A 25239-nucleotide genomic window follows, 5' to 3' on the forward strand; every position below is an offset into this window, starting at 1 on the left:
CCTCAGAACACTGTATGTTGTGAGTGCTATCTGAGGATCCACTAAACGCTGACAGGAGCAACAATCTACATGGCAATTATCAAGGGAAATGTGTCCTTGATTAATGTTTTTAACACTTAAAGATCATTTTCTTTCATAGCTCTAATGCCATCAAAGTGATTTTTCATATCAGCTATAATATAAGAGCTTCCTTGACACCAGAACTGTGAATCTTCTGTTTCATTTTGGGATTGTGGTTAGATTTATTTCCATTAATCCATATATATTTAGATATAGGTTCTTTTCCAGAACATAGATTATGGAAGTTTGTACCTAAATATTTTGAAGGATAATATAATTTCTTTTTGCCAAAAATATAAGCAAAAACCAAAGACAAGCCAACAAACCCAAAACATGTTGTTTTTTTCCTAAAACCTGTGAAATGTAATTTTGTAGATGGTGACTCTTCCTCCTGCTGCTCCAAATAAAACTCTAGCACATGTTTTTAAAGAAATAACCATTTTATATGGGAGTTTAGTAAACAGTAGAACCTCAGAGTTACAAGCACCTTGGGAATGGAGGTTGTTCGTAACTCTGAAATATTCATAACTCTGAACAAAACATTATGGTTGTTCTTTCAAAAGTTTGCGACTGAACATTGACTTAATACAGCTTTGAAACTTTACTATGCAGAAGAAAAATGCTGCTTTCCCCTTTTATTTTAGTATTTTATATTTATACAGTAGTGTACTGTATTTGGGTTGGTTGTTTTTTGTCTTGGCTGCTGCCTCATTGTGTACTTCCAGGTCCAAATGGGCTGTGTGGTTGACTGGTCAGTTCATAATTCTGGTGTTTGTAACTCTAAGGTTCTACTGTAGAACTTTTGTACTGATTTTGGGAGCGGGAAGGAATTCACAAACAAAATCTGTTTTTTGGCCAGTTTAATATAGTAGTTGATTTTATGTTTTGAATTTTCAATTTGTGTGCAGTTCCTGGTGGGGGTAATAGAGTGTTCATTATGAGAATCAAATGAGGAAGCTATAGAATGTTAGTAAGTCAATAGTGCTGTTCACGTGTAAATGTCTGTATATAAAGAGTAGCACTGGTCAAGAATTTTCTCTTGTAACTTTTTTTTTTTTTTATAGAAAATCGGGTTTTGGTTAAACACATTTTTCACTATAATTGTCTGCTTTGATTGGAAAATGTTGATGTTTCATCAAAAAATGCAAACCAAAATATCTAAATTCAATACTGGCCCCACAGGGCCTCACAGAAGTTGTAGTTCAGATGCCTTAGGCGTTTCCATTTTCTCTAGGACCCAGGCTCCCTTGCTGGATTACATAGAATCATAGAATATCAGAGTTGGAAGGGACCTCAGGAGATCATCTTGTCCAACCCCCTGGCTCAAAGCAGGACTAATCCCCAATATTTGCCCCAGATCCCTAAATGGCCCCCTCAAGGATTGAGCTCACAACCCTGGGTTTAGCAGGCCAATGCTCAAACCACTGAGCTATCCCTCCCCCCCCAGGGCAAGGGACTCCTCTGAGGTACTATCCTCCCCTCACCATGAGATGTACTCCAGCCAGAGAGGAAAGCAGGAGCATGAGGTATGCAAACTACAAGTCCCAAGAGGAACCACATTGCCAGCTTCAATTGAAATATTTCAGTTTTAAGCCAAAAATATTCAGGTTTTGGTCAAAATATTAGACCAAAGAGTCAAAATTTTCTACAGGGATATGAAGTAAGGCTCCTCAGGCTCAGGGTGACACTATGGGGTGGCCTAGCAATGGCTATTACCACCACAAAATTTGCCATAGCCACCCTGTAGCAGCGGCTGCTCTCTGGCTGCACAGCTCTGAAGGTGACAGCAGTGCCACAAGAAGGAGTGCTGGAGTTAGATTAGGTGGGGCATTGGGGTCCCCAAGAGCAGTCCCCGGGCTGTGTCCACGCCTGCCAGGGCATGCCACTCAGGATAGGTAGAGGATCTGGGGCTCCCCACAGCTGTACGGACTGACCTACCCAGGCTTCTGGGCCATGCCTCCTTTGGTTGCTGCTCTTCAAGGGCTCTGCCGACCCCGGAGCTAGGTCCCCCCATCCTGGTGGCTATTTCTAAGCTCTGAGCAGTTGTAGCATGGTGGATAGCTGAGGAGCAACCACATCCCCAACCAGGAGGCAGGCTCTTGGGGTGGGGATGAGAAGAGGAGGAGGCAGGGCTGGAATTTAGGAGGAACAGGGGGCAGGGCTACGGAAAGAGGCAAGGCCTCATGGGGAACAGGAGCACAGCCCCCCCCCCCAACAATTTTCTGTCTAGCCCACACCCAGAAAACGCTGGTGCTACCACTGCTCAGGCTTAATGCAATGGATACTTACTGGAGGTCTCTCCTCTTCAGGAGGCCATCATCCTCTAGCCAGACTTCAGTCCTTTGGTCCTTCTTGTTCAGACCTGTTTGCACAGCTTCGTGTTTGCAGTCTACTCTGAAGTCTAAGCCTGGCACAACTACTGCTGGCCACTCTGCCAGCAACAAGCTGCTTCCCAGCCCAGCTCTTCATCTTTCAGTCCCAGATCCCAAACTGCCCAGCTTTTTTCCCCATAGCCAGCTCCCAGGCTGCTGTCCCACAGCTTCCCACTCTAGTCGCTTCAGGGATAGGTCCCCTGCCCTCTGTAAGTACTGCTCTTTCCCAAACAGGAGGGATAATGGAGCCCTCTGGTGACTGCATTCCGCAGTGGGAGTTAACAATGTCTAATAAGGAGGCAAAAGGTTAATTACAATAATGTGACATGAGTAGATTCTGCTGAAGGCAGTATCACCACCCAAAATTTTTAAAAAAGTCAGGCTTCTGAAAGTCATGAGATGGCTTAAAAATCATGACAGTCTTAAATAATAATAAAATCTGGGTTCTTACCTTCTAGTTTCTGAGCCTTTATAGTGCTCTTGTTTCTTTCAAATTTTTCTCCATAACTGATAAGGCTGTAAACCTCGTCCCCCACCCCACCCCAACAATGAAAGTTGAGATTCCAGCAGAAATACATCAAATACTGCAAGACTCACAGTACAACAGTGAGAGTTCTGGGGATATTAGTATCTATTTTTAAAGAAAGAGACAAAAGAATGTATGTGCAAAAGGAATAAATAATTTAATTCAGGAGGAGGGCAAGAGACAGCAATTTGGTTGGTGGCTTTATGTTACTGCCTTCAAATTTCACCTCTCAAGATATATTTTTAAATGCATCTTATTAAAAAAGACAGGTCCTCGTTAAAGGAAATGAGCCTCTTGTTTTTTTTCCGGATCCAAGAGACATCTAGCATCGATCCCACCAACTATTTAATAGTTGATACACACTGACATGATGCTGCGAGGCAGACTAGACAGGCATTGCCCTATGCTGTGCCTCTTCTCTGGATAGCCATATTCCATAATTATCAATCCTGCACCATTTGCAAAACATTACTTAGATTAATCAAACTCATTTATACATACTGAGCTTCTGACAAATATGCCATGAGTATTATTAAATCAAATTTATTTCAAACAAACAAACAAACAAAAACTGATGAGAAGTATCCATCCATTTTCTTCTGAGGAATCAGCCGCAAATATTTATTCTTTTTGAGGAAGCAGCTTTTCTAGAACATCACTTTCTTTCAATTTGTATTTGTAAAGAGTTTGGAAAAGTCTAATAAATCAAATTTAAACCACCATTCTTCAGAGCTTCATGAACCTTCACCCTAAATTTCTCAAATGAAATGACATTGTACAGTGACCTTGTTCCCTAAACAACAGGGAATTTAAATTTCAAAAAATTGGGTTAGAATACATTTTAAAGGCATTATATATGTATTCTGTTCAACCCTACAGTCTACTAAGAGGCACTTATTTTTAAAAAATCATTTTTTGTGGGAGGGAGGGGAGAGTTTTAGGTTAAAATGTTCAAACCTAAGAATTTAAAGTTAGGATCCTAACCTATACTTAGGCTCCTAAATAAAAATAGCCAGATTTTAAAAAAGTGATGAACATATGCAAGGCCTGCTGAAATGAGTGGGAGCTGCAAGCACCTTTGAAAAACATGCTCCTAAATATGGAATTAGGAAACTAATTTTAAGCGCACAGACTTGAAAATTCTGAGTTTAGCCTTTAGATTAACATGGGAATTTTTATCCTGCCTATGGTGTGATCAATTTAGTAATACCACGAGGCCCAATTTTAGAACACTTATTTTGAATATTTACTGACAAGCATAGTTCATTGACTTCAAAGGGACCTCTCCTAAGTGATCACCAAGATGAGTAAAGATTCCACGCTCTGGCCTATGGTGTCACTTAGGTGCTCACTTCCACAGACTAGCATCCGTATAACTGAAAGAAGAATCTGGCCAATCAAGCCAATACACTTACTTCTGTTAACACAACTATAGGAGAGCAGATATCTGTATAACTAGGTTGGTTGCACAAAATTGAAGGAACGGGTGCTCTGCACACTTTCTTTAACTCTGGAGAAGCCTTACCAGGTGAACGTTGTTAAGCTTCCTTGAAATGCTTCTCTTAGGCACAAGGCTTTGGCAGGAAAAGTGACTTCTAAATCATGCAGATCCCAGGGATGAATGATAAAAGAAAGCTGCAGCCCCACTATGAAGTGGCCCCTGTGCAGTGGTTCATTCCATACTAGCATGCCTCTTACCAATTTGTGGAGACTAGCATAGAATGAACTACAGCTAACAAATACAGTATGAGCCTCGCAACTATCCAAGAATATACCTGTGAAGGAGTCAATACTGCTTCAAGTGTCAATTCATATCTCCCCCTTCTTTGTAGAGAAATATTTGCATGGACATACCATGAAAGATGTTGTCTGAGCAGAAGGTGCTCAGCCATCACTGCACAGGGGCCACTTTATAGTGGGGCAGCAGCATTCTTTCATCATTGATTCCTGGGATCTGCATGATCTAGAAGTCACTTTTCCTGCCAAAGCCATCTGCCTAAGAGAAGCATTACAAGGAAGCTTAACAAGGTTCACCTCTCAGTTCCCATCAACTTTGTCCCTGGGTCATGAGTTTTACAATAGGATAGCAGAATCTGGGCCTTATTTTTAAGCATATTTTTAAGTTTATTCATGCTGTGAAATGCTGTCTACCTTTCAAAAAATCAGGTTTCTGGAATGAGCAAAAATGGAACCATTTTCTTTTAATGCCTCATTTTTCACCTCTTTTGCCATGAAGCTCTGTAAATGAACTGTGTTTTACAATATGACATGGCGGGTGGGGGATGCGAAACTTGCCAACACAGTGAAATAAGGTAATCCCAAGGGCTAAATATTTTTGTAGGGAGTGAATTTTCTGCTGCCAATCTCACGTCAAAAACAAATGTGAACAGTGGAAAACCAACACATCTCTAATTTCTGCTTTAGTGAGTTTCAAGTGTGTTGCCAAATGATTGTAAACTTGTAATGGGATCCGAGCAGCCTGGCATCTATGCTGAACAATAAAGGCAGATTTATAGAGGTGTAGAGCTATAACAATCTTTTTTTTAAACTGCACATTCAAAAAGCTTTTTATAAATCTGTTGAGACAGTAAATCAGAACTGGTTATTTACTTCAAAGCAGTTAAATCATTGGCAGTTAACCTGAAAATTACAGCATAATTAGCATCAATAGCTGTCTCATCAAGCATGTGGACTTAAGAGGAAGGAACTGTTGAGGAGAACATGACATGGCTGTGTTAGTTTACCACAGTTGGTTATTCTAATTGGCCTTCCTCAAAGGCGGGAGAGTCTGGCCTTCCACCTTCTCATCAGAACACTGCCTTCTTTCTGTGTCATGAACGTCATAAAAATAGTCTTCCTTTCTTGAAAATAATACTGCCACTTTAATGTTTTCCCATAAAGATGCCAAACAGCAGATAATTAAAATTTTAAAGATGAATAAAATATTTTAATAAAACATGGATTTACTTTTATAGTAAAAAAGTTATTAAGGAAAATGACTTAGGGGAAAAAAGTTAGAATATTTTAATATAGTAGGTGAGCACAGGCCTCTCAGATATGCTTCTCAAGGGATAATATAAAAGTTACTTATTATAGTCAGCTTTTTAAAAGTGAATTCACGTTTAAGGGTTTATTGTACCAGGAGAGGATCACAAAAGAAACAACACTGATACACAATATTTGCATCTTTATAATATTTACAAAATCTTTGCAATATTTACATTTTATTCACCCAGTTGAATCAACATAACTAAGATATATGCCTTAATTTCACAGGCTGTATATTGAGCCCATAAACAAGCATGCCAACGTTTTTGCTCTGAGCAGTATATGGACTGGCTGATATTAAATACAAAAACTGGTGGCTACACTAGCATTGGGAATTAAAGCTTTGTTTCTTTTCCCAAATGGAAGTATTAGATTCAATTAACTTAAACATTCCCAAAAACTAATATTTGTCTTTACTGATCAGCATTTCTGATATTTCCAAATGAAAAAAGTTATGTATTTTTCATAATGTAGATATTATGAAGAGTTATAAGCATGAGTTTCTGTCTCTGTAACATATTAAGGCAAAAGAAGAAATGAAGAGTTCTGAGCAAGAGTGACATTCTCTCTCTCTCTCTCTCTCTCTTTCTAACATAATAGGCTAAAGAAGAAACAAAGGCCTATAGTGCAACACTTTTCCAGTTTGCTGACACTTGAGAAAGTGTATTTTGTTGAAGCATTGGTGCAGAATACACCGGAAATCTACTAAAAAACAAATGTCAGCCTAATTTAAATCACATCTGATTGATACTATTAGCAGGAATATTTCAAAAAAAATCATCTTGATTATAAATAGACACACTATATAGTCAATCAGTTAAAGTAGCTAGCTCAGTATTTCACTCACTATAAAAACAAAATCACACCAAGTGTTTTAACAGACTGTATTTATCTCTTCAGATTACTAAGGAAGGAGGATAGTTACTTATTTATAGTTAAAACACCATACATTAATTTTTTTCTAGCTCTCTCCCTTCCTCAAAAAAAAAAAATACAAATTGTTTCATACAATTATAAAGGTTTCTGGAAATAATGAAGGCCATAATCATACTGAGGTATATCTATTTCTATAACACAGAACAATTAATACTGCACTAACAGATGGCTCTACCAAAGTGGTGTTCCTGCCAGCCACCCAAAAACATGAGATAACATGCACATCTAATGTCACTAAGCTCCAAGATTCCCCACATCATGGTGTGGATTGAACAAAAACAAACAAAACTGTCTGTACCTAAAAACTGCGGACATAGCTAGTTTGTGATAAAAAAAATGCTTATATTACCGTTACCCCACCCTCCCTCTCTCCTCTCTGTCCCATTTATTTGTTTCATCTATTTGTTCTATTTTATCTTAAATTAAGGTAGTAAGACAGGCATTGTTTTTTCCAGGCAGACATATGTTTGTACACAATACTCAGGCCTAGCTGGAGCATCAAACCACTACTATAATGCAAGTAATTAATAAATAAATAATAATAATAATTAATAATAATAGGGGACATTTTAGACCGATGGACCAGTTATTTCTGTTCCCCTTCCTGGAAAAAAAAAAGTCCAACAGGAGCAAAATGCTTGGATGAATCTTAATTATGGATTGATTCTACCACCCTTACATTGAAATGCACCTTATTCCACAAGCATTCCCATGGTTAAGGTATTTCTCAATTTGAATAAGAGTGATAGGATCTGACCCTTAATGATTTATTAATGCACCTATCATAAATGGAATGCTGACAAATATTAAACCATAGAGCCCAAAATAGACTGTCTGAAATGTTCTATGGCAATTGTAGTTTCAGAGAAGTATAATTCTTAACCGAAACTCTCTGGACTGCAGCTTTTGAAAGGCACAGTGTCTGTTCCCATACCACCCCTTTCTGATCACCTAAGTGAGGCTAGTGCCAGCAGCCTTGTGGAGTTCTATCTACTTGTACATAGACAGCCCAGATCAGTTCAGCACCTTATCATCTTTGATGTGTTTATCTTCGCAACAACCCTGTGAGGTATAGAACTGCTATTATCCTCATTTTATAGATGGGGAACTGAGAAACTAAAGACTAAGTTACTTACTCAAAGTCATACAGGGAGTTTATGCAAGACCAGGGAATTAAACCTGGGTCTTTCTGAAGCACAGGCTACTCTCCTAACCACTGGACCACCCTTGCTTCTCTGCAAGCAAAGAATGCCATGGTGCCCTTCCCTTGCACAGATGTGTAAGGGAAATAGGAGGATACTTGCACCATCTCTCCCTCTTGCACCCTCATATGGGGGCTGATTATAATCTTGCCCTATATTTGTAAGGGTTTTGACCAGTCTAATGTTAAATGACTTATGTGGTAAGACTTCCCTGAGAGAAACACCCAATATTAATGTTCTCTATTATTTTGAAAACATAGTGGAGCCATTGAAATGAGGTACTGTAGTAGCTCTGCGTTCCTAACCACACAGTATCTTTCTAAATGGAAGCAGTAGTTTCTTGGACTGAGCCTTTTGGCTACTTTAAATGTGACAGTTTATAAAGAAATCATATTTGAACACTGCCTAGAGTCACTATCTAACTTTGTTTTTATGAATGATAAACTTTACAAACACTTATGAAAATGTAGGGAACTTTGTGAAAGCTAAACAGAATTGTTGACTGTACAAGTGTGTTTGTTTGTTTGTTTGTTTGTGTTTAACATAAGAAAAAGGAAGGGTGATCTGCTGATTTGAGGCAATATAGAGTGTGGATTATGACAGGTATACAGACTTTTATAAAACTTATATTAATGATTTGAGTTTAATCACTTTGGCCCAGATTTGTACGGGTATTTTAGGCATTGCTCCTGTCAGTGTTGCTATGCCTAGATTGCGTAGAATCCTAAGTCTCATTTTCAAAAGTGATTTAGGCACTTATATGCCTAAATATCTTTCAGGATCTGGGCCTAACTTTGATTGAAATCAATGGGAGTTAGGTGCCTAAACACTCGTAAGGATCTGGGCCTTAGGGCTAGATCCACAAAGGGGACTCAAGCTCAGCATTGCAATGCCTAATGTTTAGGTGCTCTGCCACTGAATAGAATCCACAGCCCTGAGTTAGGAGCCCAGGTTCCCTATACAATTCATGTGGTGAATCAGGCACTTTAAAAATGGGACTCACAGCAGCACTCAAGGTGAGTTGGGAGCCGCCAACATTAGCCAGGAGTCTATAAGAGAGGAAAGGAGAGGGGCTTTAGGCCCAGATCCACAAAGGTATTTAGGTGCCTAACTGACAAACCAGAGGGATGCACTTACCTCTGCTTAGGATTCACAGTTGTGAACTGTCTCCTAGGTGTAGGTGTAGGTGTGTAAACCAGGTCAGCCCTTTCTTGCTAGAAAGGAGAGAGACACAGCCTTCCTACTGTATAACAAAAGGATTAGGGCACTCCCCTGGGATGAAGGCAACATATTTCCAAATCCCTGCTCTGACTTATTTGAAGCAGGGACTGGAACGGAGGTCTCCCATCTTCCAGGAGTGTGCCCTGACCACTAAACTATGGGTATGCTGGTATGAGTTTCTCTTGAAGATGTTCCAAGTACAGCATATAATCCTGCCCAACTCTTGGGTGCATACTCGGGTGACTAGCCCATATCACTGGGGCCCTCCTGCTTCTTTTAGGGGCTAGCTCAAGCAGAGCTAGTGTGTGCATGTCTACCTGAGCTGGGAATCACACCTCCCAGCTGCTGTGTAGATAGACTCTTAGGTTCCTAGGTCAACAAAGCATTGCAATACTTACCAGAGCAACACCTAAATGCCTTTAAAAATCTGAGCCTTCATCTCATTTGGTCCATCTTTCCTCAAGCAGTTCAGTTAACTTTACAGATAGCTATTTTTCCCATTTGAAAATAATCCTGCCAGCTGGGCTGACTCAAGGAGCAACTGCTGCTTTCCTGAAAGACTCTCAAAATGAAAGTGAACCTGGGAAGAATATTGCTGAACTAAAATGGAAATAGCACTGGACTTTATTTATAAAGGAATTAACTATGCAGATAAGGTACTGGTGCATAGCTTGAAAACAAGTTGAAAAAAAGGCAAAAAAGAATCTCTGGAACCATATACGATGACAGGTATAGAAGCATTTTTCAATTAGTTAATTATTTTTGCTTATATGGTGTGACAGAGATTTTATGTAATTATGCATGCAAAGAATATTCAAACTTTATCAGCAACTCAAGAACTGTCATGGTGATTGCGTAGCCCACCATAGCATACTGCATCTGTTCTGTGACATGTTGATAAAATACAGGGCTTATAAGCAGTGACAGGAGAGCCCAACCTCTTTGCACATGCCTGCCCCACTCCCCTCATTAAATTACTTCCAAACATTAAATCACTTTGTTTCCAAACCAACCGAGAAAATTACACAGCTTAAAACTGACTTTGCCAAAAATGATTTACTCCACTGAAAAGATTTCCATTACACTGAAATTTTCCATTTCAGAATGAATGCTCCATTCATTGACATCACAAACTGTATAACCAAAAACAAAGTTTATTATGTTCAAACTGATTCACAACAAAGGAAGAGGTTTTTATTAATTATTATTATTATTATTTTAAAAAATCTTGATTATTATAACTGAAGGGCACCTTCAGTTATTTAGTATTTTAGGGCCTAATCCAAAATCCATTGAAGTCAATGGGCATCTTTCCACTGACTTCAGTGGACTTTATCTCGGATGCTTAATGGAGTTGTGTGCAGTGCCAGTGCCCTATATTATGGTCTATTCAGCAGTGTCCCCAATCCCAGAAGTTAAAAACATAATAAAACAAATTAAAAAATAAATTAGACCCTAAAATCATGAGATTAAAAATTTAAATAATATTTTGTGAGTCTATATGATTTTTGAACTCCCAGTTCTCACCTCCAGCGTATGTGACAATCACAGGGTTACCAACTCTCACAGATTTATCATGAGATGGCCATTTAGGCTCACACTAGAGCATTAAACTGGGATCAGGACCACCATTGTACTGAATCCTGTACCAACACTTAGTAAGAGACAGTCCCTGTCCTGTAGAGCTTGTAATTGTCTCGGGCAAAGCACAGTGGGCAGTTTGTGACATGGGAGATGAAACTCAGAGTTACCAAATGCATATCCTATAGGGGCTACCAAGCTGCTATTACATGGGAACAGTTATTAATCCTTTTTACACTGGGCAGGATTCAAATTGGTGAGCCGGCTCTAAAGTTCATCAGTAATGCCCCAAACACCCATTCCAGAGACAGAATCAGCTGTAGCTCACGAAAGCTCATGCTCAAATAAATTGGTTAGTCTCTAAGGTGCCACTAGTCCTCCTTTTCTTTTTGCGAATACAGACTAACACGGCTGTTACTCTGAAACCTTTGTACCTAGTGTTTCATATGTTAGTTTCCCCTCAACATAATACTAAATTTCCATGTACATTTTCCACTAGTTGGTTCCCATTTATTATGCAACAGGTATTCATTTGCTGATCTTCCTATCAGAATTTCACAAATCCTTTTGTCCCTCCTCTTGGGCTCCCCAGTCACCTTTATATCAGGGCTAGTCATTTCCATCACTTCTCTGTGGGCTTGTCTACACTGGCAAGTTTCTGCGCAGTAAAGCAGCTTTTTGTGCTCAAACTGCAGCCGTGTACACACTGCCAAGCCGCTTTGTGCACAGAAACTCCTGGTTGCAGCGCTGCAAAAAACCCACCTCGACGAGACTCATAAGGCTATTTGCGCAGAGGCTCCAGTCCTCTATTGCCAGTGTAGACACTTGATTGCTTTCTGCGCCGTAATTGGCCTCTGGAGCTGTCTCATGATGCCTCAAGTGACTGCTCTGCTCACTGTTTTGAACTCAGCTGCCCTGGAGAGATGTGCCCCACCCCTTTCAAAGCACCATTTCTGACAGCCCTTGTGTGCTGTGCTGATCTGCTCTGCTCCGGGACACAAAGCAACCATTAATGTGGAATGCTCGTGCTGTTGAACACAGAGGAAGGTGTGTGTGTGTGTGTGTTTGTGTGTGCGTGTGCGTGCACCCATGGAACAATGGGATTGGGAAACCTGCATCATGTGAGGCTGTGCCTGTCCCATGAGGCATTGCAAACCCTTCCCAAAGCACCCTGCGGCCAGTTGCACAGTGGAATAGCTACCCACAGTGCATTGCTGTCTTTGCTGTTGCAGGAGTGCTAATGTGGATGCACTCCACCATCACAAGGAGCACAGTGTGGACACACAGCAGCTGTTTAATTCCAGCGTTTTAATAAAAGTGGTATAACTTGTGGCAGAGAAACTTGTCAGTGTAGACATACTCTAAATTGCCTACATACCAGGGCTTCTTAAATCCAACAATCCCTTCATTAGGGTTTTCCAGCTTCTCAACAGTGTGGTAAGCCTGGACAACAGAAGCATGTTATTTGCTACATTTCTTAAAAAGACTATATGGAAAAACAGATGAGATTAGGCTTTTGTTATATTAGAGAACTAGGTTCCACTGGCACCTTTGCCTGCAGGGAATTTTTTGCAAGATCTCAGTTATCTATCAGAAGTGTGACTGATACTTATGCCTTACTGTGGAGCAGTACTAGGCTTTGGATCTTAGTAAGGGTTATAAAGTGCACAGAAATATTAATAGCATCCAGGATTAGAATGCATGGTATTGGAGTTTACACTTTAGTGCAATGTCCCCTAGACTAAAGGAGCTTCTCTCTCTACATTACTTCCCCCAGATCATGTGATGGCCAGAGATTTTGGCATCACTCAAAGATTGCTACAAGGGCCAAAAACAAAACTTTGCAGGAGTCAGCAATATTGACTAAGTCCTGCAAACACTAACTGGGAAAGTTACACTCATTAATACCAGTTCTCCCATTAAAATCAATAGGATAGCTAATGGTGCTAAGCACTATGCTCACAGGTAAACTTTTGAAATATCAAGCCTATGATTGCAGCACCTCTATTGTTAAAGACTCACAGGTTCTCTGTTGAAGACCTGCTGTCTAATCACATTCTGACTTAGAAATTAAATTTTCCTTTGGGCTAAAATTTGGCATACCAGTTCCCAGTTGTGGGTGCTTCTTCCCAAAGTTATAAAGAAAGTAGATTGTCATATTTTTACTACAAAGGAAGCAAACAAAGGATGTCTTGGGAGTATCGGATATTTTTCTCATGCTCATTCTTCTTCCGTATGAAAAAGGTTTTGGAGAAAACAAACACCTGCCAGGGATGATATAGGTATACTTGGTCCTTCATCAGCACAGGGAAATGGGCAAGCTAGCCTCTCAAGGTCACTTCCAGCCTTACATTTCTATGATTCTATAAAAACTAGAAATTTGGCAGCTATTCTTTTATTAGCTCTACTGCATCCTTTTTGGAATTATCAAACTATTTTGCAAAAGTGTAGCATGACGAAGTTGTCTTCTGGCACTAGACTCCTATCATCACCTGTCTGGACACTTATAAAGCCTTTCAAAGAGTATTTTAGGAGGTGGAGGAATTCTTTTTAAGATCCTGATTCAAGATCCATTGACTTCAATAGGCTTTGGATCAGACCTTAAGGTTTTAGCACTTATTTGTAATAAGAAAATATTTGAAGTAATAAATGAGTGTTCAGAACTAAGCATTAAACTTACTGTCAATTAGTCTAATTGACACAAAGTTGATTGTGTGAATTTCCCTAAATCGTCCCTGCCAAAGAACAGCTCAGCTTGGAAAGCACAGAGATAGAGGTATGTAAAACAGTTAGGGAATTTATAAGTAAAAATCAAGATAAGCTTTAGAAGAAGAATGAAAGAAAAAATGTCCACAGTTTGGTGGTGATTGTTTTCATTTATCATACATTTTAACTTCAGTTTAGAATAGCAGCAGAGAGTGTTTAAGCCAATATGTGTATTTCAAAGACTTAAGTAAACACATATTGTATTTGGGAAGGTCTGTATGTAATCAGAATCTTATACCTTAACATGTGTTTGTTTTTTCCCCTCCTTTAATTCCCCACTAGAAAAATGCTACTATTTACATTAAATTAATCTTATAATTGGTAATAATAAAAACACATTTGTAAAATGTTCAGAGAGTGTCACATTTCAAATCCCCATCAAACTAATTGTTTATTAGTTTTAGATGTTGATAGCACGCACAATTATTCTATTTTACAAAATCTTGCTAACAAAACTCAAAACACTGATATATTTTACAAGCAGAATAATCTTATCAGAGTATTTTAAATATTAAAATGTTGCAGATATAGGATGGTTCTCAGACTGTTATGCCTGTTTTGAGATAAATGTACATGGAACGATGTGCAAAAAAGTGCTGACTGCAGCAAAAAGATAAATGTTATTTTCATTTATCATTTACAAAAACCTCTTCTGTACTTGGAAATGTTTCGTCTTCCTTTACACGTCTCTACAGCTGCAAGAGTAATGCTGTCGTGGAGGAGAAGGGAGAGGGAAATAAATTGAACTCCAACTCTGGGAGATGCCATTGGTAAGAAGTAGTGTTTTTACACACACACACACACTGAAACTATTAGAAAAACTATTAAACTATTAGTCTATCACTGTACCTTTATCTCTCATTATGCTTTTTTTCTGCTAGATTAAGATTAATTCCACCTACCATCAGAATTTTTTTCCCACATCAGTACTTGAAAATAGCCACCAAGGCCAGCACTACTTAGTTACAGGGTTTAATTCAGAGAACATACCTGTTGGAGAAAGGATATAGTTGTTGAGGGAGAGGAAGAGGTCTGAAGTGGTATTTTGTGATTTGGGATGGAAAACCAGGTTGCTAACTTTCACAGGAGTTCAAAAGGTGGAGAATTGACTGAAATTTCCCTCTCCTGTCAGTGCTGATGGCTCAAATGGGGGCTGTATGCTTCCAGCCAGATGGAACCAGGCTGAGAGATAGACTTCTTATGGAGGTCTTCATAGATTTTAAGGCCAGAAGGGTCCATTATGAAATCTAGTCTGACCTTTTGTGTAACACAGGCACAAGAACCTCATAAATTAATTTCTGTATCAAGCCCATAGCTTCATTTTGAGATTGGAATATAATTTCTCAAGATATCCTGCTTTGACTTAAAGTGACGGATAATCCACCATGTCCCTTGGAAAATTATTCCAATGGTTAATTACCCTTACAGTTAGAAATTGCCCCACATTTGTAGTCTGAATTTGTCTAGCTTCAGTTTCAAGCCATCAAATCTCTCTATGCTTTTTTTCTGGTAGATTAAAGAGCTGTCTGCTACAAGAATTTTTCCCCCCATGTAGGTAGGTACTTGTAGACTGTGAACAAGTCACCTTTTAACTTTCTCATAGATAAACCACATGTCTGAGTTTCTTGATATAAGGCAAATTTTCCAGAATAATTCTTGTAGCTCTTTTCTGAACTCTTTCAAGTTGTCAACATTCTTTTTGAAGTGTTGACACTAGAACTGGAGACAGTATTCTATAAACTGTCTTACTAACTCCATACAGAGGTATTACTACCTCCCTTCTCCTGCTTGATATTTTCCTGCTTATATATCCAAGGATTGTGTTCACACTCTTAGGTGCAGCATCCGTCCGGGAGCTCATGTGATGACCCCTAAGTCCTTTTCCTGCTTTTCAGGATATAGTCTTCCAACTTATAAACGTTCCCTCACTCTTTGGACTGGATCCACAAAGAGGACTTAGGCTCAGTATCGCAATGCCTAAGTATTGGTGCTCTTCTGCCTCATGGAATATACAGAGTTAGGCTCCCTATACAATACATGAGCACCTCAGAATGGGCATCCACAGCCACTGAGCTGAGCATGGAGCTGCCTTGGCTAGCCACTAGGAAATGCCAAGGAAAGTGGAGTATCCTACACCATGCCCCTGTAAGGAAGTTAGGCACCTAAGTCCTTTTTCACACATACAAAAACCCAAGAAGCCCACACACATAATGACAGTGCCTCCTTTCAACTGTTAGCCCAGTGGTTAGCACACTCACCCAGGATGTGGGAGGCCCAAGTGCCATTCTACCCTCTGCCTGATTTGGGGCAGGATTTGAAGCCACATCTTCTATCTCTTAGGCAAGTCCCTTAACTACTATACTATGGAATATTCCAGGGTGGGTCTGTCTTTCAATCTCCCGTTGAAACTGTTCTATTCTTTGTAATTAATTAAACAGTCATTAGAACAGAGACTTGAATTTAAGTCTCCCAAATCCAAGAAGAATACCCTATCCACTGGGCTATGGAGTCACTCTCTCTCTCTCTTTCTTTGGTCCCATGATTATTCAATTAGTTATAACAAGTGGAACAGCTTCAACAGGAGTCATTGAGAGAAACCAACCCAGAATATTGCATAGCCCAGTGGCAGGTAAATGCCTAAGTGTCTAAAATCGCTTTGATCTTCCCCCATTGTTCCTTCCAGACTCTAAGGCCAGGAGGGACCATCATGATCATCTAGTCTGATCTCCTGCACATTGCAGCTCCAGAACCTCATCCACCCATTCCTGCAGTGGGCCCATAACTCTGGCTGAGTTACATAAATTCTCAAATCTTGATTTAAAGACTTCAAGTTACAGAGAATCCTGGATGTCGGACCTTGCATTTGGCTTTATTAAAAAGGATATTATTCAAATGAGCCCATCTCATTCAAGTAATCCAGGTCAATCCATATAACTGTCTCCATCATTATTTATCACTCCACCAATTTTTGTGTCATATGTAAACTTTACCACCAGTGAATTTATGTTTTCTCCCAGAATAGCACTTAATTGCAAACAGATACCTTGCAAGACTGGGATAAAGAAGCACTTCAAAGGCCAGTATTTTTCTTTGTTTTCTGTACAAAGACTTCACATGGGTGGCCCTTTGTTTTGTTGGGCCTGTTATTGGCTAAAACACCAAACAAGAGAAACTAAGGCAACATTTTTCCGTGGTAGGAAAACTACTGTTCATATTTTCTTTGAAGAATTCTATGGGTATGACCATTTGTTAGGCTTGGCTGACACATGAACGTGCCAAATGAGGTATTCTTAATTGGTTGTAAAATGAAACTGAATTAATTTTTAGTAAGTAAACACCGAGAAAAAATGAGAGGAATTGTGTGTATGAGAGAGAGAAAGAGAGACAGAGACAGAGAGAGAGATATGCTAAAATTTAATTCTCCAGAGGCTGTGGATTGTAGCCATCAGAGGGCCTATTCTCCCCTGTAGGATACAGTTTCAGGTAACTCCAAGGGGAAATTAGGACCTCGTGAGATTGGCTTGATTAGAAGCACCAAGTGGATTACTTTTATCCTGCCAATGAGGAAGGGAATAAGACTTCTATATAGTTATCTGAGTCAAGATTAAACTAAAAGTTGGAACAAATCTTTGTAGCATACTCCATAGCCAGGGAAATGTCAATTCAAAAGTAATTAGACCAAATATAAAGATGTAAATATTCAGAAAAAAACAACAACAGAGCGTCCACAGACTGGTGTGAAAATACAGTGCCTACAAAAACTGATTAGCTCACTGACTTGAGCCACTATGTTAATTTCCCAATCATAGTTTAACCCTGATTCTGAAAGCATATCTGCTAATGCAGACCCTGCAGCATTCAAACTGTTAAATCTTTCTATGCGTAGGGAGCACAGAAGGGAAAAAAAGCACACAAGGGAATTGGGGAAGACCCAACAGTGCATTGAAACTGTGCTCTGATGATGGAGTTTAGAGGATGAGGGGACACACTGTTAAATATAAACCATTCATATTGTGAAGAACCCCAGCTAATTCCTTTCCTTTTCATGCAATAAAAAGAACAAAAAAGGTATTTAGGAAGTGCTCACTCCAGTCCTACTGACAAGAAAATTGGGATTTTGTAGTGAAAATAGAAAGAACTGTGAAAAATACACAATAGAAGTCCAAATAAAATAACAAGTTCAAACATACAAAGTAGCCTTAGTATCTGAGGGAAAATGTAGGATCACTCGGAAGGGCAGACAGTGGTGAAAGTAGTAAATTCCTCTGACTAAAAAAAGTTATTGATTTTCAAAGTAGTAAAGGATGGGCATGGATGGATGTGTAAGAGGGATCAAGTTCCTTACCCTATAGGCATACATTGAAAAGGATATTTTTCTTGGTGATCTGAATAGTAGTTGTGAAATCATTAGGACCGGTAGCCACATTTTCAGTTGGCCCCATCTTCATTATAGTCCCAACCAAACCCTTCTTCCAAACACTACCAGACTTGGTGGCGAAGGAGTTTAAAATCTACATCAGAATCGTCTGGCTCAGGTCCATCTCTACTTAAGGGAAGACTGAGTAAGGTTCTCAGAAAAAAAGGGCAAAATTATGGACATTCCAATTCAGAGGCATTCTAAAGTTTAGCATTGCACAATCTTCCTACGCTAGTTAAACTGCACAGAGAGATGACTCATCATGAGGGCGACTCTAAAGTTTCCTAGTGCAAAAGTGAGACATTTCCGGTAAACAAGGAAATATTACTAGTGTTTGAAAGTAATGAAGCTCTACTAATATACAGTAAATGTGACAATTATATGTACATGTTGTTAATTAGCATCTTATTTATCTGGCAGTAAACAATCATTTTCAACAAATTTTAGCTATCAACACATTTCAGGAAAAAAAGGCATTTTCAAGTTTCTTCTTCCATTGTGCTAGCTTTGTTTTTTTGTAATATCATACCGATCACACAATGCACTTAGACTCTGTGAAAACTCTCAGCTTTTTTCAAGCCTCTGTATCTATGTGTTAGAGAGGGAAACAGCAACAAAGCAGCAAAATGTTTCTGTGCCTTTCGATGTTTAATGCATAAGCAGAGCAAGAGAATAACCTGAAATATCAGCAACATTGAGCACCAAAATAAGAGTTTTTAAGTCTGCAAACAAAGTTTGCTAGAAAGACAGGTATTTTAAACTATTCTGCTAAAGGAATCCCACTAAAAAAATTAAAATACTTACTGTGAAGATACTGAGCAATGTTTATTATCCATTCATCTGTTAATCTCCCAGCTTTTGATATCTTGGTACATTTCAGCTGACTTGAAGATTCTCTCGATTCAATCCAACAAATTGTGTCCTTATTGTATATAAAATCCAGTGTATTAATTCCATTTCCTTTCATTGAGTTTGGAGTAGAAACTTTACTTCCATTAAGATATAATACTTCAATAGTTTCAGAGCTTGCAATCAGAAGAACTGGAGGTCTGTCACTGGGCTCTAAAAAAATAAATGAGCAAAAAGTTTAGTTGACAGATCATCCTATTACCATCTTTCCAAAACACACGTAGCATTTATGTTACCATAGCTATATATTTAAAAAAATATTTAAATATAACACATTGTTTTTTTTTTCTTTTGACTGAGAATGCACCATAGTAATTGAGTTTACCACTCGGTAATATTTAATATAAATGTTTCTTAACTTTTACTCTGCTTTTGTTATGAGTCTGTACAGCACCTAGCACAGTAGGATCCTTATCCACGACTAGGGCTCCTAGGTGGTAGTAGAAGACAAAGACAAAGTCCAGATGTACCACAAAGTATGTTCAATGGAATTACTTAAAAGCAACAAGGAAGCTAATCTTTCTAGATATATCTCTATCTGATCTCTGAATCTTCACTAGCATTAGTATATACAATGTTCATGTTCAGTATGAAACAGTGGCATAAGTAATTGCAAGGGAACAAAAGGCTATTAGTATCAGTATTGAGAAAAATCTGACAAAGCCCCTGCACAGAAGCAGAATATGATTCTGAACTGGTGCTTCCTTCAGTATGAGGTGGGGCCTGGCTAACATGCCTACCATGCTGCAGTATATGGCCCAGATCTGCTAATCTGAGGGAAATAGCCAAATTCCTGGACTAATTACATATAAGCTGTTGACAGCACTGCGCACTCTGGAAAGTGCATCCTGCTGCTTCCTGAAGCAGCAGGATAAGGCAAGACTCAGATCCACTGTGGCACTTAGACGCATAAATCCCAGTTTTAGGCAGCAATGCAACCCACAAAATCTCTGAAGAGCTGCTGTAAGGTAAGAACCACCATCTCCTCGTCTAGCCATTTTGTGGCAAGAGAGGCACACATTCTCACAAGATACAAATTAATTGCCTGTCCTGCAGTCAGGCAGCTCAGGGGTTACTGACTGTAGATATCTTATTTGTGCTAGCAATCTCCCTTCAGCCGGACTTAGGCACCTAACTCCATGAGACAGAAGGGGCTTTGGGACACAACTCTCTTCTTGGTATCTTCCATTTGCTCATTTATATGGTTCCTCACCTAGACATTGGCTTTTGTGGATTACAGTCTTAGGTCCCTATCTCTCCCCATTCATTGTATAGGAAGTCTAGGTGCCTAACTCAGGGTTTCTGGATCAAATTGTTCTAGATAGCAAGTGACCAGATAGCAAGTGTGAAAAATAGGGACCGGGGGGTGTGTATAGGGGGGAAATAGGCACCTATGTAAGAAAAAGCCCCAAATATCGGGACAGTCCCTATAAAATCGGGACATCTGGTCACCCTAAATTGTTCCTATGATTTGCTAGATGTGTAAAAGTTAGGTGTTGTGACGCTCACAGTAAGTATCTTTCTGGATCCAGGCCTAAGTGCTTTCCCTGAGTCAACATGTATGGCCCCTAGACTCAACCAGGATGGCCCCTAGACTCTTTGCTTGGCTGATACCACTCCATTCCTTTCCCCACCTTTTGGCTCATAGTACCAAGGCTGGGACTTTTCCCTGAAGTTATAATAGAAAATTCCAGAACTATTCTCACCTATTTATACATGTCAACGTGACAACAGGTGGCCCATGCCAAAGAAAAATTAACAAATTATTACTGACAGCTGCAGTATTTCCAAATGAAAGTACAATTACAGAAATGTAGTAGATGCCTATATAGGTCCCAAATTGACTGACCCTCATTCAGGTTGAGTTATTATTAAACACATCTTAGCAGAAATGTTGAATTATAAAATTATAATAAGGTATGATGATGTTATCGAGAACTCCCCAGTAGCTGATAATGTTGAAACTGCCTGAGAATAGTTAGACTTTAAATTTAACTCTGGACTTATTTTAGATGACACTGAAATCTGGTGTTTCGCTGAGATAATCACAAATATGGTCAATTAGTAAATTACAATTTGTTCCTTACAGCACAATGAACAACCTTACAGCCTATGCCTTATCTCATTCAATCCTAAAGTAGGTGTCAGCAGGAAACACATGGAACAGTGCATTAAGGTACGGAAAACGGCACACTGAAGTGAATCTTTTGTAGAAATTTAAGTTCACATATACAATGTGTATTATCCTCAATCCCCTGAGAAATTATTTCACAGCATGGGATAATAGTGCTAAATGGGCCAAATCCTGAGGCCAACATTTTCAAAAGTGGGTGCAGGTCTTAAAAATTTTACCTGACACCTAAAAGCCCAAGGACTAAGTTGTCAGGCCAATGTGAAAAATACCCAAACTGCCATATGACGATACCTTACCCAAAGCCACCCCACTTACAATTCAAAACAACAGATCAGTTGTGTGCTGTATTTAAATGTAATACTGTCATTCCACATTCTACTTAATAGAGGTTTAAAAATTAATGTAGCTCTGGGGCAGGTGGAATGCAGAAATAAATATTCATTAGATATATTTGACAAATTTCATCTAACAAAACATTTCATGAATAGTATTTGATGAACCAGTCAGTTACTAGAAAAGTATCACTTGAATAAAATAGTTGGTGGATTCTGATGAAATCCATTGAATAATCTATTCACAGAGTTTTGTTCAATGCTGAGTGATTCTATTGACTTTGTTTTTCTTGCTTATGTTTTTGCATACTCTCTCTCCCTGGCTTCATCCCACAAGCTCTTTCCTATTGTGGATCAGAGTTAATCTTCTTCCAAAATTGTCTCCATTTACTATTTGCTCTTTTCTTTCTTTCTACCTCCATTCCTTATCTCTTTTTTTCTCTACACTATTATCTCTATCTCATCCCCTACATTTTTTCTCTCCCGTTTTCTCCCACTTTTCCCTGCAGACAGAGAGGCTACTTACCCTGTACAGTAACTGGAGTTCTTTGAGATGTGTGGTCCTTGTGTGTATTCTACTGTTGGGTTCACGTGTACTCCATGTACAGACAGGAACATTTTTGCTAGCAGCATCTGTTTGTCTGCACCTGCACCCTTCTCCTCCTTGTGTTCTGAACCAAGGATATAAGGAGCAATTTGGGCCGACCATCTCTCCATTTCCCTTTTTACCATAGATTGTCCAGAAAATGCTCCACAGTAGAGAGGAAGGAGGAGGGTAGCAGAATAAAAATAAGAACCACACATCTTGAAGAACTCCAGTTACGGTACAAGGTAAGTAACCTCTCTTTCTTCTTTGAGTGATGGTGTCTGAGAAGCAGTATTCATTGAGGGGGTGGGTGTAAGGAACTTTGTGTTACCAATGACTGGAGGACTGTTGTGCTGAAAGATACAACTACTGCAGAAGCTTGTTCCAGTGCTTAATGTCTTGTAAAAGTCTGAACAGAACCCAATGCAGCTGCTTTACAGATTTTACTGAGAGAAAGATGTCTCGAGGTGAAACTGCTGATGAAGCATAAGCTCTAGTTGAGTGGGCCTTCACACCCTGTGGAAGAAGCATGCCTCCTAACTCATAACTCAACAGAATTCAGCCTGAAATCCATTTGGAAAGTATCTGGGAAGAGATCGCTTCCCCTCTCATCCATTCCACAAAGGATATCAATGACTTAGATGATTTCCAAAGGATTTGGTTCTTCATAGGTAGAATGCCAACACTCAACAGACATCCAAACAGTGAAGCTTCCTGTCTTTGCTGGTGATGTGCAGCTTTGGGAAGAAGACAGGTAAGTGAATTGTCCAATTCGGATGAAAATCTAAGATTACTTTGGGGGTAAATTTCAATGTAATGTCAGTGAAACTTTGTCCCTATGGAAGATTGTGTATTGTGGATCAATACTGTGGATCAATCAGTATTGTGTACTGTGGATCAGGAAAGGCTATATCCAAATGCCTGGACATGGTGACATCAGAATGTTGGGGCCATCTCTGGCAATCAGTATGTCCAACACTCTCTTGCTTGATTTTCCTCAGGTAAGGCATAAGTCAGTTGTCCCAACCATGGGATGAGAAATGCTCTAGGGTACAGATGTGGGGACCTGCATGAAAGACCCCCTAAGCTTATTCTTACCAGCTTAGGTTAAAAGCTGCCACCACCAAAGTGTTACACAAAGAATAACAGGGGAAGTGCCCACTTGGAAACGTCTTTCCCCCCAAATATCCCCCCAAGCCCTACACCCCCTTTCCTGGGGAAGGCTTGATAAAAATCCTCACCAATTTGCATAGGTGAACACAGATCCAAACCCTTGGATCTTAAGAACAATGAAAAAGCAATCAGGTTCTTAAAAGAAGAATTTTAATTAAAGAAAAAGTAAAAGAATCACCTCTATAAAATCAGGATGGTAAATACCATACAGGGTAGTCAAATTCAAAACATAGAGAATCCCTCTAGGCAAAACCTTAAGTTACAAAAAGACACAAAAACAGGAATATATGTTCCATTCAGCACAACTTATTTTATCAGCCATTTAAACAAAACAGAATCTAACGCATATCTAACTAGATTGCTTCCTAACTCTTTACAGGAGTTCTGACCTGCATTCCTGCTCTGGTCCCAGCAAAAGCATCACACAAACAGAGAGAGACCTTTGTTTCCTCCCTTCCAGCTTTGAAAGTATCTTGTCTCCTCATTGGTCATTTTGGTCAGATGCCAGCGAGGTTATCTTAGCTTCTTAACCCTTTACAGGTGAAAGGGTTTTTCCTCTGGCCAGGAGGGATTTAAAGGGGTTTACCCTTCCCTTTATATTTATGACACATCTCCCCTGGAATCCAGATCTTGAACCATCCTGGAGCAGTAAATTGTGAATTTCCTGTATTCCTGGGGCATGAAGAGGTCCCAAAAGAGGGGGGGGTCTCCTTTGTCAAAAAATGATCTGTATCACCAAATTGTGGACCCATTTGTGGTTCTTGGAGAAGTACTGAGGCTGTCTTCCAACATGTTGTGAATTCCTGGTGGGGTGTACTACCAAAAGAGTGACTGCTGAATAGTTCCAAAGCTTGACAGCGTCTATACAAAAAGAGATAGACCTTGCTCCCACTTGTTGATGCAGAACACTATTGCCATGTTGTCTGACATCACTTGAACAAGCCAGGCTTGTATGAATGGTAAGAAGTACTTGCAGGCCTTGTGGACTGCTAACAATTCCAGGAGGTTTATGCACATCTGGGACTCTTGGGGAGTCCATGCTCCATGTGCTATCTGCTTGTCTAGATGGGAGCCTCATTGCGGTAAGGCGGTGTCAGTTATCAATTGCTATATATGTACACCATCGATAGAGAAGCTTACAGGAAAGGATGGTGAAGTCTCATGAAGGGCGTTACATAGGTGCAAGAAGCCCTGTGACCCAAAAGAATAAGACATGAGGAGGCTGGCATTTGTTGAAGTTGAGTGATAAGCTCTTTATGGTAGGAATCTGTCCAAAGGAAGATATGCTTTGGTACTGATAGAGTTCAGAGTTGCTCTGATCAACTATATAGTCCATGTGGGAATTAAAATGGACTTTTCTGGGTTTAAGCAAAGTCCTAGTAAGTACCGAAGATGGATCAGGGATTAGGCTGCTGACCGTTAGCCCTGACAAGATCTTCCCACCAGTAACCGTATGTAATTGATGATCCATGGTCGTAAAAGTGGGCTGCCACAACTGATAGCACCTTTGTGAATACCTTGGAACTACTGCAAGGCCAAACAGGGAGCACTCTGTACTGGTTGTGTTTCAGACCTGCTGTGAATCTCAGGTCTGTTGAAACTGACATCCTTCATATCAAGAGCTGTGAACCTCTCACCTTTGGTCAGTGAAAGAATTATTCATGCCAGGATGACCATTCTGAACCTCGATGTGCAGATTAAGACATTTAGCTGTCTGAGATCTAAGATAGGTCTCCATTCTTCCTTCTTTTTGTGAAAGAGGAAACACTTAGAGCAAAATCCCTTTCCCCAACATTATGAAGGATCTGGTTCTATGGCTCCCAGTTGAAGCAGGGAGTCCTAACTCTGATGTGAGCATCCTCTCATGAGAATGCAGATGGGGTAGGGGGTTTGGAGGGGTGGTGAGAGGAATTCTGCGGTGTAGCCAGTCGGAATGATGTTGAGAATCTATCTTTCTGTGATTATCATGTGCCAAG

The 25239-nt window shown here is 39.6% G+C and overlaps 1 protein-coding gene across 1 annotated transcript in view; it reads right to left on the reverse strand.

The window, feature by feature from the left end:
• The window catches only part of LRP1B (LDL receptor related protein 1B), a 1054628-nt gene that overhangs the window by 701173 nt on the left and 328216 nt on the right, over nt 1-25239 (reverse strand). The window contains exon 6 of the mRNA XM_077830376.1: nt 18934-19191. Within this exon, the coding sequence (XP_077686502.1) occupies nt 18934-19191 (258 nt within the window). The remainder of the gene's footprint in view (nt 1-18933; nt 19192-25239) is intronic.

This window comes from Eretmochelys imbricata, chromosome 11, assembly GCF_965152235.1.
Source record: "Eretmochelys imbricata isolate rEreImb1 chromosome 11, rEreImb1.hap1, whole genome shotgun sequence".
In the NCBI taxonomy this organism is placed as follows: Eukaryota; Metazoa; Chordata; order Testudines; family Cheloniidae; genus Eretmochelys; species Eretmochelys imbricata.